The following is a 17,800-nucleotide window of genomic DNA, read 5'->3' as shown; positions in this document are numbered from 1 at the left end:
AAGCAAGCCGATAGGTCGAGAACCAAATTTATGGCAATTTCGCACGTATTTGATACGTCAGATTAAAATTTTAAAAAATACCATAACTTTGGTTCTCGTTCATCTAAAGACTTGCTTAAACTCTTAAAATTTAGGTTTTGTTATCTATTTTAATAGTTCGTTGAGTAATGAGTTGGCTCACTTATGAAGCAACAAGTTCAATTTTTAGGTGACCACAAAAAATAGATAAAGACTCGTGTCAATAAATCGAATACGTAGGTATTGTATTATACATCGATGCCTCAGAAGCCAATCGGTGTAAGTCAATAAGTGTTTAAAATGAGATACTAAGATGTTTCTGAATGTAGTTGCAGAAATATAAGTAATCATTAAAAACAAATAAACCGTCTTTATTTATCATAATATGGGTAACATATTCATAAATATAAACAAGGAAATAATAATATTATTATATATAATAATGTATGTTAAAATTCAATAAGTCATATATGTCATATAGAATTATCTTCACCTAAATTTTTAGGCATAGTGCAGTCACTGAAGGTGGATATGAGCTATTACCTCCGATTTAGTTGAACCTCCATCAATTTCCATGAAAATTGGTGAGTGGTTAGAGGATATCTCAAGGAACAAAGGTGACATGGTGCCAACTTGCGCTTTTACCCTGGAGGTGGATGCCACCCCTCCTCGGGGGTGAAAATTATTTTATTAAAAATAACCCCACAATTCGATAGAGGGACAAATTATAAGCAAAATTTGTTATATAAAGTTATTAAAATAAATCAAAACTTTTTGAGTTAGTAAAGATTAAAAATTTTAAATTTTCGTGAGAAAAATGCATGTTTTTAACCAATTTTTCATAAATAACTCAAAAGCTATAAGTTTTTACAAAAAAGTTATTGTTATCAAAATTGAGGCTAATAAAAAATTAAATAAACTCCTTAGTATAAAAACGTTTCAATGTTAAATAAAAGTGAGTTATAGGTAATTAAATATATATTTCTTTCGTCGAGTACCCAAATCTAAGTATTCAAGCCTAAATACCGGGTAAATTATGCATTTTATAACATAAACTTATTAAAAATTTGTCAAAGGTCATAGAAATATCTATCAAATAAGCACTCGAACAAGTTGAAAGCATTAAAATTTATGCACCAAAAATGTTTCAAAATGTATCTTTTAAAAATTTTTCCAAAAAATGTTATTGTATTTTTGTAAATAACTCCGTTAGTTTTTAAGATACAACCTTTACCTAAAATCTGATTAAAAGCTGATTCCAAGAGCTATTAAAAAACGTCAAAATTAATCTTTTAGATCTCTTACTTTTTTTAAAATAAAAGGTTAAATGGCCCTGGTTACATGGTTCTCGCAGCAAAATTGAAATTTTAAACGTTTTTATCTCGGTTATTTTTTATTCTATAGAAATAGTAAAATGGGTAGAGTATTTGGTACTGAAAAAACTAAAATTTAGTCATTTATGATTTTTTACGTATATTGAGTATTTTTGGAGTTATTATCAAAAGAAATGAAAAGTACGATAATTTTAAAAATTCTGATTTTTTTAAATTATATCTTTTTTTTCAAAAATATGCATTCTAAACCGGTCAAAATTGTTGAAATCATTAACTATGTTAACCTAAAGAAATTCTTGTGAGGAATACTACAAATTTTAATTTTTGTGGAAATGGCGTATGTTTTATTTTTCACTTTTTCCTAAAACAATCGAAAGGGTTCTATTATTTTCATCATAACTTGCTTAATTCTGATGCTATTAACTTCTTATGGAGCTCATTTGTTAGGTATTCCGAAGTTCTTTGGCAAGTGTTTAACAAATATATTCTATATAATGCATGGTTTTCCCGTTATGTAAGCTTGAATACTTAGATTTGAGTAGTCGTCGAAAAAAATGTATGTACATTCAATTACCCATAACTCACTTTGAAATAACATTAGTTTAGTTCTTTTAGTAGGGAGTGTATTAAATTTTTTATTATCTTTAATTTTGGTAATAATAGCTTTCTTACAAAAGCTTATAGTTTTTGATTAACACGCGAAAAACAGCTTTAAAACATGCATTTTTTTAAGAAAAATAAAATCTTTGATATTTAATAACTCAAAAAGTATTGATTTATGTTAATAACTTTATATAACAAATTTTGCTTAGAAGTTGCCCCTCTATCGATTTCTGGTATTACTTTTAATAAAACAATTTCACCCCCGAGAAGGGGTGGCATCCACCCCCAGGGTAAAAGCGCAAGTTGGCATCATGTCACCTTTGTTCCTTGAAGTATTTTCTCACTACTCACCAATTTTCATGAAAATCGATGAAGGTTCAACGAAATCGAAGGTGAAAACCTTCAGTGACTCCACTAAAAAGTACTATCAGTTTACAAATAATAAAAATTGCGATTTTAGAAAACTGGCTCTATTTTTAGCTTTTAAAAGCCCCTTTATTTACTATTTCTACATTTTTTTCCTCGTTTAGTTGACTTTTGATAATTAGTTGAAAATCATAAAATTTTGTAAGTTTTCTTTTCGTTCTTCTTAACCTATAAAATAAAACATATTATCTTTTGCGTTTTGTTGTATTTCAACAACAATTTGACAGTATATCAGGAATAATGAGACCTTGGGCGCTAAAAAGGGTGCACTGTGTTAAGAGATGGAGCACTTCAAATATAGGGTAAAAAGGGCTGATTTTGATCTTTCGAGGGGCATATATCAGGCCCAGGGGCACTTAGAGGGTTAAAAAAATAGCTATAGGCTACTTTTTAAGCTACAATATAAATTTTGTTAAAAATTCAGAGACAAAACTGGTCGAAAAGTGGCAATATGATTCATATATAAATTTAATTATAATTTATTTGTTTTCGTGTAAACATCTGCGACTCTGGTTTTTAGAATTACCACAGATACAATGCAGATAAACCTTTTGGGTATTTTACTTTGGTTATTGCTTCTACGCATGTAGTATGTATCTACTGTAATAGATTTCAATAAAAAATAGACTTCCCGATGAATGGGTTTTCCGCGTTATATTTCCCAATATGTACGAATATTTAATTTTCCGTTATTCAAACTTTCAATTTCAAGTTTTAAATGATTTTTGGTGTATGTGTTTTATTATAGGTGAGGTAATAACTATGAATATATGTTTGATTTTGATATACTTTATTACTCAAATGTTATGGTCATATTTTATTGTGAGCATAAATCAGTGTTTATTTTGGCTAGATATTTTGTGCCAATCCAAAAAGGAACTTAAATACAAAATACACAACCTACAAGGGTACAGTATTTTTTGTATCTGATTTGTCTATCTAATCTATTTATTTATCTATGTCTATCTATTTTGTATCTAACAGGATTTGTCAATAGTATTGTGTAACAAAACACAATAATTCTATTCAATTAAGTGTTTTTAACTTTGGTCACCAATATTACAAAAAAATGCGTGGGGCACAGGACTCGATGCAATTTATTTTTCATTCAATTTGGGCTGGCGTTTCAAGTGTTAACCACAATTTGAGGTTTTAAGGACACAAAGACACATAAAAAAAATATTTCTTGGTACAAAATCAACATTTAAAGAATGATATGCACCAATGCAGACATGGTTGTTTTCTTTACGCTACATTTGTCACCAAGGTAAAGTTCATAAACAATAGCTTTCCAAAAAAATGTATTTCCTTATGTACTGCGTACACCTACTATGATGTAATCAAAGAAGTGAGTTTGTGTTTCTGCAAAACCTTCAATTTTGTAGCAAAACTTTAAGATGATGGGGATTATATAAGCGGAGGCATGAAAGGTTTTGTAATAGTAACTCTTGGATTTTCTTTTAGTGTTCAATAAAATTGAAAAAATGCCAACGGTTAAGCGTGACTACAGTAACGAAGAACTTGAGAAGTGGTTGGACAGGGATTTTACCAGTGTGTTTAGATCGGGGTATGTAAATGTGAAAGGGGTAACAATGCCGAGGAGGTTTGAGGAATTGCAAAGTGATATTTTTAATTGGAATGTGAGTGAGAGGGACGTTTGGATATGCAGCTTTCCAAAAACAGGTAAAATGTTTTTTTAATTATTAGATAATGACTGTGTTTTCGTATCGTTTTATTCAAATTATGTAATTGTTTTGTAATAATGACTATTCCATAAATGAAAATAGAAATTTCAAGCATTTTAGGAATTTGATTTTTAGTTTTAAGTTCATGTGAGAATTTTACAGTAGGTATAGATCTAGATTTCATAAATGCTCCTCTTGCAATTTCTATACGAGTTCTAATTTCTTCATCAGGATTTATAGTGTCTCGTTTATTCAACATCCCAGGAATTTAAAATGGTTAACTTTTGTAATAGGCTCATTGTTGACAATTAGTTACATAGAGCCAACGCATTGTTTACTAACCACAAGTAACTTTTTTTTTATATATTTATGCCAAGTCCGTTATTGGAGAATTATCTAGTGACTTCATCTATAAAAAATTAAAGATATTCGATACCTTCAGCCATGGTCGCTGTGGAATCTGATGTTGATAATAGTTTCTCACTCAATTTAAACTCCTCATTGACCATCTAAGACTTCATTGAATAAGTATTATTTCCGAGTACAAGTTAAACAAAGTTCGGGATAACACCTTGTCAAACACCTCTTCGAATAAAGATTTTGTCTCTTTCTTTGCCGTCTACCACAATAGAAGCTTCTTGATTTCAAAATAGATATTGCAAAGTTTCAGATTGTTATCATATACTCCAATCATTTCTAGATATTCATTTCAAAATCTATAAATCAGACGTAAATTGTTTTCTGTACATCCCATGATCTTTGAATTAATGTTATCATTGAGAATAAGGCTTTCCTTGTTCCGAATCCTTCTCTGAAACCGAATTCACACCACAATATAGGATATTTAACGAATTATGACCATTTTTATTTCGAAATTGCTATGAAAAATATAAAGAATAAATACATAAATAATTATCTACTCATTTTACATAATAAGTTATACAATATGTTCTAGTTTTTAAATTAAGTCTAACAGAAATCATTGACGAATATTCGTACCTATATAGGGTGAAAAATAAAAAAATCCCATTTTATCATATGTTGTATAACTGTACTAAGGAGAATACAGAACAGCAGGGAGATACTGGATTCCATCAAAATAAGAAAACTTCAATACTTGGGTCATATAACACGTGGTGACAGATATGAACTCCTAAAATTAATTATGCAGGGAAAGATTCAAGGAAAGCGCAGCATAGGTAGGAGAAAAATGTCCTGGCTGAGAAATCTCAGTGAATGGTTTGGATACAGCTCAACAGAACTCTTTCAGGCTGTAGTGTCGAAAGTGAGAATAGCAATGATGATTGCCAACTTCGTCGCGAAGGTGGCACGTAAAGAAGAAGAAGTATAACTGTACAACTCTATAATTTATTTTTTAAATTATTTCATTTATGATACTCTTTTATTTTTATGAAGCATTCCTTCTACCTAAACTCATTATTTTCCGAGCAAAAGCACCTTATGGTGCAGAGACATGGATAGTAATGAAGGACAACAAGAGAAAGCTTAAAAATATAAATATGTGTGTTTGTATATTTATGTGGAATAATCAAATTTCTTTTTTGTTGTATTTTATCATAATTTTATATTCAAATCGATTTTTATTGATAGAATATGTATCACAGGAACCACTTGGACGCAAGAAATGGTCTGGATGATCATGAATAACTTGGACATCATAAAAGGTCAGGAAAATTTGGGCATTCGATCGCCATTTTTGGAGTAAGTACTTAGAATATGATAAATAAAAAAGTTTAAATACAGTAAATCGTCTCTTAACAGAAATCTTTTTAACCGAAACATCGTTTAACCGAAACGGTTGAGAGTTTTAATCATTTCGTCAATAAAAAGTAACTTTTTTCTACGAGCGTGCAAAAATGTCTACTTTCGCGCACGCATTTTAGTTTAGAAAGTTTCACTTTTCCGCACGCGTGTTATTTTTCCGCACGCGTGTTACTTTTCCGCACGCGGTTTTTACTTTTCCGCACGCGTGTTAATTTAGATATGTTAATGTGGCCTTAACGTAAATATAATACATGCAATAAACTAATATTTAGAGATTATTTACTAATTTATTTCAAATATATCTTATTGTGTTCCTGTTTTAATGAAATTAACGCGACAATTCGATGAAATAGAATTATTTTGACATAATATTCGAAAGTCAAATCGGTAGACAATAACAGTCGTTTTGAATCATCGTCATGGAAACCAAGATCGTCGTCTTGCAAACTAATTATATTGAAAGTTTGGTTTTGACAACTTTGTCAAAGAATTAATTTGTACATGTATGTTCATATTAATTAAATTAATTGATTAAGATTTCGTAATTTTTTAAAGTCTCTTAGAAAAAATATTGTTCCTTACTCTTGCAGAAAGTCTCTTTTCCGCACTCGACTGCTTGCCGAACTCCCACTTCGCGTCGTTCGGCAAACTGTAGTCGCGTGCGGAAAAGAATGACTTTCTGCACTTGTTAGGAAAATAACTATTTATCACAAAACGGAAACAATTCGATGTTAATTTGTCAACATCATTAACTTTACTTTTATACAACTAAATAACGCAATTAAATACAACACATTACGAAATGAACTCATAGTATTTTTAAATACCAACTTTGACCAAGAATACTATATAATTTGATACAAGAAGAATACAAAAAACCAAAATTCTTGTTTTCCGAAACGGTCTCCGAAACGGAAAAGGTGTAAAATTTAGTAGGACAAAAACAGAGTATTTGGAATGTTCATTTAAAGATGGAGTTACTACAAATATAATGGTATCTTTGGATGGTGAAATAATTGTGAAGAGCAATAGTTTTAAGTACCTAGGATCGGTATTACAGAGTAATGGAGAAATAGATGGAGATGCATGCAGTAGAATTAGGGCTGAATGGATGAAGTGGAAAGAAGCGAGTGGTGTGTTGTGTGACAGAAAAATTCCAATGAAGCTGAAGGGAAAATTCTATAAAACAGCCATAAGACCGGCTATGATGCACGGAACTGAATGTTGGGCAGTGAAAAAGAAAGAGGAACAACGAATGCATGTGGCGGAAATGAGAATGTTTAGATGTATGAGTGGAGTGACAAAGAAAGATAAAATTAGAAATTAGTACATTAGAGGAAGTCTAGGTGTGGCACCAATTGATGCCAAAATGAGAGAGCATAGGTTAAGATGGTTTGGTCATGTTCAACGTCGAGACGTTAATCACCCAATACGAAGAATAGCTGAAGTGCAGATTCCTGGAATGAGTAGGAGAGGAAGACCAAAGAAGACCTGGGGGGAGACGATAAGGCAGGACATGTTGGTAAAGGGGATTAACATTGATATGACCCACGATAGAATTGTGTGGAGAAATGCAATTAGGGAAGCCGACCCCGCATAGGGATAAGGCAAAGAGAATGATGATGTATGTGCATATTTCATCAAAATTGATCGCATATAAATCGGCTTCCCACTCTATAAAAGCAACGTAAAGATCTGCCTGTTGGTCTCCTCATTTTTGAAGAAGAGTTTTACAATTGTATTGGGCTGCAACGGCCCAACGTAGAAATACGAGTTAATGGAAAAGCCTTAAAGAGGACTATGTCTAACTGTGGATGTAAACAGAGACTGCATGATATTTATTTTTCGGAAAAATAAAGGCCTATCCCTATTAGAATCATCTTCTATGGAAATTAATAAAATTTAAATATACAGATATAATTTTGAATGACCAAATTGAGACCAAGAGCTCCCCACTCCTCAAACTATTTAGTTAAAGATTAAAGTGCAAACGCACAGTAAAGTACATCACTTTAGAAAGGCGCTCTGCTGAAACAGTTGTAGTGACATTAACGTATAATAAATTTTTTGTGGAAGAATTCAAAACAAATTTTTCAGTGTTATATTGTTAAATAACCGTAATCCAATATTGTTATCTAGACATATAAAAATAGAGAGTATTTTTCTTTTTAATAAAAAGCATAATCCAGCTCATCTAAACTGAACAAAACAAAGCCACAAAAAGAAAGTTTCCAAACTGAGAGATTACTGATATAAATAAGGATAAAGGATAATACCCTTACGAGAGGTTGAACTGGGATAACCAGGCTGCCCCAAAAAGGCCGAAAAAGTTACAAGACTATTATTACCCGCTAGGTCCTTAATTGGTGTGAAACCATTAACACGTAATTAAATCTTAAAGAAAATGTACAGAAAGTAAAAAAAACACAACGTATTCTTATTTTTATAGATATAAATCGACAATAGATATTTAAAGTTTTTAGAACTTTTTTTTTGTAAAATTTCATGTAGACCAAGAACCGAAGCTTTTCACCTCGCAATTTTTTCAGAATAGATCAATTTGCTTGAAAATTTGAGAATAAGTAGTGGATAGTCTAACGATCAAAATATATATGATGCCGAAGGGCGCTTTTATTATATTTTGACCGCAAAAGTTGATAAAATCATTAATTCTAAGCAAAAAATGTTCCATACATTTTTTTGATAAAATTAATAGTTTTCGATTTATTCGCTATTGAAAGTGTTAGTTTTATATAGAAAAAATCAATGTTTTTCAATATACTTACTCATTTACGATTCACTTAATTTTTGCCGTAGAAACAATGTTTTCAAACCAATTTCTTGGGAATTAAATAAACTACAATTTTATATTGAACTATTTTTTCCTATTTCTGATGCTAATCTTTCTATTCTGAAGAAAAAGGCATTTTTTACCAAGCTACAAAAATTCGTTATTCGCTTTTAACTCCAGTTTTTTAAAAACTAATCACTCTAAGCCAATCAAACTTCTAGAATCTATTAATAATACATAAATAAATAAGAATAAATAAGTCCAATGACTAAAAATATCGCTAACTTACATTATTATGCTTCCAATTGGATTTCTCCTTTTTTTTTTCAAAAAAATATATTGATTTTTTAACCGTAACTTTTGTATTCTTTATCTTAGAAAGTTTGGTAAAAATAATTTGATAGGTTTTTACAAGATCTATGAGACTATTAATATTAAATCTTTTTATAATCCTCAGTCGCAAAAAGAGGTGACTTTGAAAGGGTTGGTAAAGGTGGTTTTTGCATGTTATTACAAGTTTTTATTGTTAATAGTTCACTCAATTTTTAACGTAAAAAAAATTTTTGCAAACCTTCTTCTTGGGAATTAAATAAGCTACAATTTCACATTTAAACATTTTTTCGTATCTCAGATGCTAATCTTGCTATTCTGAAGAAAAGGCCATTTTTTCCAGACTACAAAAATTCGTCATTTAATTTTAACTTCAGTTTTTTAAAAGCTAATCATTCTAAGCCAGTCAAACTTCTAGAACCTATTATTAATACATAAATGAAAAAGACCAAATAAGGTCAATGACTGATTTTAATTAGGGTGGTGATTAGGGGGTGCCTTGCGATCACTTTTTCGCTGAAAAAAAAAATAGGGACTGACATTATTTTCATTTTAAATCACTTAATTTTTAAGCTAGAGACTTTTTTTTATTTCTGGAGATAGATATTTTTAAGTGCTTTAAATTAGTTAAAATAAGTTGTTCTCGAAAATTGCATAGTTTTCCCGTCTTTTGACTTTGAAACTACAATATTCATCATTTGACGAAGAAGCGCCATCATATAATAAAGTATAGCTCGATTACTATTCGTCTTAAAGAAGATTTAAAAAAATGGTTTTGTTTATTTTGTCAAAAGGTACATTTTTATTAAGTAAAGTTGTTTTGATAAAACGAAAACTTTTGGAGTTATTAGCAGAAACTTATTAAAAATATTGATTTTTTCAATATAAAACTAATACTTTCGATAGCGAATAAATCAAAAACTATCAATTTTATCAAAAAAATGTATAGAACGTTTTCTACTTAGAATGAACGTTTTTACAAACTTTTGTGATTAAAATATAAGAACAAATTTCCAACCCCGAGATGGGGTGGCAACCACCCTCATGGTAAAAGCGCCTTTTGGTATGATATAGATTTTGATCCTTGGACTATTCACTACTTATTCTCAAATTTTCAAGCAAATCGATCCATTCTGTAAAAATTGCGAGGTTTTGTCCTATTTTAAGCTTCATTACTTGGACTAATGGTATAAATTTTATTATTACAGATCCGAAGCTTCTATTGAATTTAATATATTTGTAGACTTTATTGATTATAAAAAAGCGTTCGATAGAGTACTACATCATAAACTCGCACATATACTAAAACAACTCTACATAGACTAAAAAGACATTCGTTGCATAGAAGCCATTTACTGGAATCAAACAGCTGTCAAGGTGAAATAACGAAACAACGCGATGTATTCTCCCCCCCTCCCACTACTGTTCAATTTATATTTAGATAGTATTTTCCAGAAAGCGCTTGAAGAATGCCAGAGCGGCATCAAAGTAAATGGTACCTGGCTCAATATTATACGATATGCGGATGACTCGGTCTTAATAGCGGACAATATAGAAGACCTCCAAAACCCTCTTAATAAAATTGAAGAACATAGCAAGAACATGGAACTTAGCATCAAGATAAAAAAGACGACGTTCCTTATAATGAGCCGTCAATTATGTCAAAATCAAAATGCAAAACTAACATATAACAATCAAGATGTAGATTAGGTACCTGGGGACCTGCTATGTGAAGACTGGATGTCGCGGATATGGAAATTAAATGTCGGATAGACAGGGCCAGAAGCGCATTCATAAAATTCAGAAACGTCTTTACAAGCTCTGACTTTGACCAGGACTAAGACTAGGATTCACGAAATGCTAGATACCTATGATCGGTGCTCCTATATGGCATGAAAGGATGGACTTTAAAAATAAACGCAATAAATAAGCTAGAGTCATTTGAGATGTGGATTTATCGACGAATTCTTTAAAAGTTCCCTGGACCGCACAAATAACAAATGAAGAGATCCTGAGAAGAATTGGTACAGTACTGGACTAAGAACAACTGCTGTGAACAATTAGACAGGGAAAAACGGCATACTTGGGGCAAGTAATTAGAAACGAAAGATACCAGTTTCTGCAAATCTTAATTGAAGAAAACATCGAAGAAAGAAGAGGAGTGGGCAGTCCTAATACACACTGCAAAGGATAGAGAAAAATGGTCGAACGTGATCGCGAACATCCATTAGTAGATTGCATTATTGTCCATAACTAAATGCAAAACTATTTTGTATTTACAATTCATCTCTATTCTCTCTCTCTCTCTCTCTCTCTCTCTCTCTCTCTCTCTCTCTCTGTCTCTCTGTGTGTGTTCGACAAGAATTATCTATCCACTTCTGCATGTAGTTATCTCATAATTGATTCTATCTTTATCTATGCTGTAGGTACCTATTTTATGGCATGTACTTATCACTTTTAATGCCTTCTTGTGCCTTTCTTAGTATGTAGCATGGACGGTCTCTAAAGACGCATATTTTCTTCTTGTAATTCATTCACCTTCAGAGCCTATTTTACTTCAAATCAGTCCCGAGGCACTACATAATTTTCGGGCCCCTAACAAATATTTAATAGTAGGTAATAATAATAATAATAACTTTTTTAAATGTATTAATTATTTAATAGAAATATAGTTGCACCAGAAATTTAAGCTTTTATTAACAATAAATAAAATTTATATTTAAATAATTAAACATTGTTTAAAGTTCAAAAACTACCGTGGAATTTCTCTACTATGTACAGCATATTATAAAGTCCTCACGTAAGTATATTATAAACCAGTGGCTTGAACCGCTAGCAGAATAAATTATTGGAGAGTATCAGACGGGGAAGATCGACAATGGAACAAATATTTACAGTCAAACAGGTCTTGAGCAAATCATGGGAACACGACATTGATGTTGGCAGACCATGGCAGTGAAGTATGGGTCCTGAAAAAAACATCCAAAAACAAACTCGACACATTCGAAAGGAAAGTACTGAGGAGAAAACTAAGACCTGTGAATTTGATACAACAACGAGCTTTATCAACTTGATAAGGAAACACCCCTGTCAGACTTCATTAGAATACAAAGATTGCAATGGGCCGGACATGTGATAAGAATGGGAGATGATAGGCTACCACAAGAGCACTGAACGCTAGGATGCAGGGAAGGAGACCGGTTGGAAAGACAAAAAAGCGCTGGGAAGACACAGTAAGCAGCGATGCACAAGCATTTTTAGGAGTCCATGTATGGAGAAGAGCAGCGATAGATAAACAAGGCTGGAGGCAAAAAATAAAGGAGGCGAAGACTCAATTTGGGCTGTAGTGCCGTAAAAGAAGAAGAACGGGATGTGAGGACGAACTTCCTTGTTGCGCACTGTTGTGGGGTGTAAAATATGATAATATTGCATCTTTTTGTGCCTGCCGTTTCTGTTCTCTTAATTTTTGTTTTTTTTTTTTTTCGTTTTTCACTGCCACTTAAATGTTTGTAACTCATGATAATAACGAAACGATTACTTAGTTAAGAAGAATAAGTGTTTAAAGAAATTTAATAAAACGACTAATGATTAATGAATAGATTAGTTGAGCTAACTTAAAAAGAACAGGACTGAAAACTAACACAAGCAAGCAATACTTTATCTTTGCAAAAAACAGCATCAAACATTAAACTATAGATTAAATTTAAAAGTGCATTTTGAATAAATATGACAAATACGTGACAATACCTCTTGTAAATCGTACCACTTGTTAATCCTTCGGAGTGGTGTTTAAATTTTGCTTAGTTTTATTAATGCCGGCAAGGCAATCTGGCAATCTACCTACTCTTATTGCAGTTTTATGATAAGAACGGTTAGGGTTTATGAATATAACTCTAACCTAATTTGTTATCATTTATAATTTCCTGTTCGTAAAATAAAATAATTCTTAAAATTTATTTTGTTTTTTCAATAATAATATTCTTTTAGTGATCTTTTCGGGCCCCATTAAAATGCGGGCCCGAGGCAGGGGCCTCATGGGCCTAGTGGTAAAATAGGCTCTGTTCACCTTCTTCTACATTTTCCCCTCTCATTTCCAATTATTTGGTTTTTTCTTGATCTATAATCAGGTCATAGTTTTTAGCTTCTTCAAATTCAGTCAACATTTTGTACTCTTTTACTATTTCTTTGACTCTTTTTGTATACTTATAGTAAAATTACTTGTTCTTTATTTTTCAGAGTCACTGCTCTATTCGACTACAGGAAATTTCAAAAGGAGAATACGGATTTCCAACCTCCCCCATTTATTGAAGACTCTTTGAAATTTGTAAGAGAGAAAAGCCAGAAAGGTTCTTTATGCCTGAAAACTCACTTGCCCTGGGTGCTGCTACCCCAAGAAATACAAAACAATACAAAACAACCAAAGGTAGGAAATTTTTATACACCGTTCTTAGGCGTCAAGGCCCTTCGGTAGGGATCTATGGAGGAGTATCACCAAGCTGCAAGCCCTTATCCCTTGGCGTACCGCTCCTCCATAGCCCGATCAGACGCCAGTATATTCCAGACCAAGCCGTAGACTCTATTGAGTTTTGTACTACTAGACAAGGCGAAAACGGCGGGTTCATTGGAAAAAATATTTCCATGAGATTTTTTTTCATAATCACATTCGTGAGACACCCCAGAATAAGGTTCAAGAAGTCGCCCACGCGAAAAGTGGTCCAAATTTTATTTAACAATTTTTTTTAGTTAAATGGCAACAATCAATATTTTTGGCCAGGACAATTTTTTTTAGGTTTTCTGGACCATTCTGGACAAAAAAGGTCTGTTATATTTTTTTCTCTAAAGTTGATCGTTTTCGAGTTATAAGCAATTTAAAATTTAAAAAACTCAAAAATGGCCATTTTCAAGGCTTAATAACTCGGTTAAGAGTTATTATTATAAAAGTCAGAAAGTGACTAAATCAAAGTATAAAGCCCCCCTACAGGATCCTGAAGAAATTTTTGTCATTATTTTATTACTAAGCTGTTATTTTTAAGTAATAATAATGAGCGCCATGCACGTGTTAGGCGACCGTAAATGCTGAGTGCGAGAGAGATGGCATTCTGGCAGTCCACTTATGCTTCTTACTCGCACTCTCATTTACAGCCGCGTCAATACGATCTAACCGCTCATTGTTATTAATTAAAAATAACAATGATATAACAAAAATATAAAAAAAAATAACAAAGCGAAAACGCGGTGGTCTAACTTGCTTAGACTATAGTGGAACACTTTAGCTCCAACACAAAGACGTCTTCAATAAAATTGCACAATAACTTCACCTTACACAAACTTAAAATGGAAATTCAACCTTTCAGGTACTGCAACCCTGCAGACCTCCGAGGCTAACTCAAACTTGACTTCTTTACAGCTCCAACGTAACTCAATTTTTTGATCTCCCAAATCTCCCCTGATTTCCCCATCAATAATTCTCACAACCAATTACAAGCTTAAGGCACTCACTTAATCAAAATCTTAACCAATAGGAGAATGCAAAATACGCTCTGGGTTAAACCCTCTGGCGTAAACCAAAACAGCTCGTCCAATCACCAAAAGAACAAACAACACGGATCCCAGCAGATTCAACTACCCACTCTTCCCATGAAAAGCACTGATTAGCTGTCTTCACAACTAAGGCCCATTCTCAGACGAATCAGCAAAAAAGACACTTGTTTTTGATTAAACTTTGGAGCTCTTATCGCTACAACGGTATGCGCTACGTAAACAAACCAGCTCAATAACATCATAGAAGAATTATAGAAGAATTTACGACTGTAATTTCTTTGACGGTACAGATTCAAACTTAGATAAAAGAGATATGATATCCACGTCAAAACCCTGTAGAGAAGGCTATATAATTTCGAAATATCTAGACTTTTTGTTAATGCAGACCACGTGTCAAATATCGAAATAAACCGCCTAAGATAGGGGGCCATGTTATGCGAATAAATGAAAGTAGTCCTGCTAAAGTAACGATTCCAAATAGGCTGTTAGGAAGAAGAAAAAGCAGGAGAACTAAAGAAGAGGATGAAGAAGACAGACGCTTGACAGAGAAGAATGAGAGAACGTTTTGAGGTAAGCCACGGCTAACGAAGTGCTGTGGCGATAACTGATGATAAAGATGATGTAATGGGCTCAATTTAAACAATTAGTTACATAGGACCAACCATTTAATAAACACAGGTTGCTTTGTCTTTTATGTATATATGCAAAGTCCACATTTTTGGATAATTCTCTAGTGACTCGTTCTATAAGTAATTGAAGTTTTTCAAAAATTTCAATCATGTTCACTGTGTCATCCGCATATCCGATATTATTAACAGTTTCTCTTCTAACTCGATCTTCACATTGTCCTAAATAAAAGTTAAACAAAGTTCTGAATAACACAGATCCTTGCCAGACTTCCCTATGAATGAACATTTATGGTGCCTCTCAAAAATCTGAAAACTATATAGGTATATAATAACATAATATTATTTCATATTTTAGATTATATACGTTACTAGAAATCCAAAAGACACATGTATTTCATATTATAACCATTCAAGATTAATGGAAGGATACAGAGGGAGTTTTGAAGAATTTTGTCAGCTATTTTTGTCCGGAAAACGTAAGTACAGGTTTGAAAAATTAAAAACAAAATATTTTATTATTTTATAATTAAATGGCTTTGGTTTAGCGAACCAGCCAGAATATTTTTGTTGTTTTATGGTATTACAATTACAATTTTTAATTTATTTATCTAAGCCTACATATAATTTAAATTTACAGGGCGATATAATTAAATTCGTAGATACATTTTTTCAGTTTTGTATGACATATGTCAGCGGTTCTCAAACTTTTTTAGTCGCGGCACCCTTATAGGGCTAAAAATATTTCGAGGCACACCAACCCTTGAAGCGATTTGGGAAACGACAAAAAATGAAAAAAAAATACAATTCTGAGGCTCATTTGATTTCAATATAAACTTTATTTCAGATCAATAAAATACAGTACATTTGACACTCAAATATTCTTACTGAATGTGATGAATGAAACTATTTCGATGATGTTTTCATTATATCCTTTATAATTATGGGAATCTTTGTAAGTTTGACCCTCAAATCCCTTGATGCTTGTAGTTTGCTTTTGTATTTGTTTTTAATGTAAGCATATGCAGAGAAAGAAGACTCACAGGGATAAGTCGATGTGAAGCACACAAGTTTTTTCACTGCAAACTTACCAACAACATTATTTTCCACTGGTGGGACCGCAGACGTTCGGATACAATTAGCGTCTCTTTGCAAAGACAATGACGACGACTTTGCAAACTAACGAGCCGCTTACTCAACACACACTACACATGACACTAGGTACCTAACTGCAAAAATTCACTGTACCTACCATGCCAATGACCATTAGTTGTCGAGGCATTAGCTAAATAAAAAAAAACATTATTTTCTGAATATACTTGCATCCAGAACTCTTCTTGGCTTCCTTCACGGTAATTGAGTACACAGCTATATAAGTCATCTGGGTCAATGTCAGGAAAATAGTTTACAATACTTTCTTCCAAACCTTGCAAATGAGCAATAACAATTTCAAAGAAGTTCGTTTGAAGATTGATTTCATTTGTTATAACAAATTCCTGTAATCGAGAGAAATTTTTGAGGTTCCTCTTTTCAACACATGCTTTGAAAAATGTAACTTTTTTAGACAAGGCTTTGATTTTATCTAATTGTGCTCCTCCTTGGCCTTGAAGCGAAGTGGTGGTTTTATTTATTATTTCGAAGATATATGAATGATATCCAAATTTTAGCAGCCAATTGACAGCAGCAATAGATTGAAGTGATCCATACCCATGTCTTCAGCGGTGAGCTTTAAATGGCGGTGTAAGATACAATGACTGCTGGAGGCATTTTCTGCCACTACGTTTATTCTAGACACCGCCCCTCTAATTTTACCAACCATTGCAGCCGCTCCATTACTGCAAATATCCACACATTTACTCCGCTCTATACCATTTTTTTTCTTATATACTCGTGGATAGGCTTGAAAATTTTTCACCAGTGGCATAACTTTTAAGTTCTTTACACATTAGAAGTTCTTCTTCTATTTTCATCCCGAATGAAAACCGCACAAACACAAGCAGGACAGCAAGTCCAGCAACGTCGGTACTTTCATCAAGCTGTAAACTGAAGAAGTCACAAGTTTTTAATCTATTTATAAGCTCTCTCTCTACAAAGTCTGAAATAGTGTGAATTCTCTTGCTTATAGTGCTGTTTGACATCTGCACATTATCAGTCTTCTTGGTCATATCTGGATCTAACATGCATTGTACGTCGTCACTTTTCTTCTGTAGTTATATCTAAAACTTCAACTTTTAAATCTAACTGTACTCACTTACCGGCTGCAAGAATTAAACTGTGGAATAGTAATAGCGTTGATTGAGGTATTGGACGGTATATTAATATTAATATTAATATTTCAATCAACGGTAATAGTGTGGAATGAATGCAGTTGGCAGTCGCGTCGGTCGAATTCGGATGTTTGTTTCTCGGTCGCCATCGAGAATAGGGCTTTTTATTCAGTCATTTGTTTCAAGCTTATGTCATATGTCGTATAATCTGTATATATTAAAATTATACACAGATTATACAACATATGACAGAAGCTCGAAACAAATGACAATCGATGAAAAGCCCTATACACAAGTACACAAAGTAGTCAACATGTTTCGATTGGACAGTGGCGCAGCGGCCGGTTGATCGACTTTTCTCAAATGTTCCACGTCACCCTTGGCAAATGCTTGA

At 32.6% G+C, this 17,800-nt stretch overlaps 1 protein-coding gene across 3 annotated transcripts in view; it reads left to right on the top strand.

The window, feature by feature from the left end:
- Positions 1–17,800, top strand: part of LOC114324310 (luciferin sulfotransferase-like) — a 52,259-nt gene that overhangs the window by 15,590 nt on the left and 18,869 nt on the right. For 2 of the 3 annotated variants that reach the window (XM_050661072.1, XM_050661071.1), the window contains exons 2-5: positions 3,846–4,064; positions 5,692–5,788; positions 13,209–13,395; positions 15,498–15,618. In XM_050661072.1, the coding sequence (XP_050517029.1) occupies positions 3,866–4,064; positions 5,692–5,788; positions 13,209–13,395; positions 15,498–15,618 (604 nt within the window). In that variant the 5' untranslated portion in view covers positions 3,846–3,865. Of the gene's footprint in view, positions 1–3,098; positions 3,130–3,845; positions 4,065–5,691; positions 5,789–13,208; positions 13,396–15,497; positions 15,619–17,800 lie in introns of those variants that run through there. The other variant, XM_050661070.1, reaches the window with a different exon arrangement.

The sequence above is a fragment of the Diabrotica virgifera genome, chromosome 9 (assembly GCF_917563875.1).
Source record: "Diabrotica virgifera virgifera chromosome 9, PGI_DIABVI_V3a".
Taxonomy (NCBI): domain Eukaryota; kingdom Metazoa; phylum Arthropoda; class Insecta; order Coleoptera; family Chrysomelidae; genus Diabrotica; species Diabrotica virgifera.
Note: the sequence above shows the minus strand (reverse complement) of the source record. Positions and strands in the feature narration are given on the sequence as shown.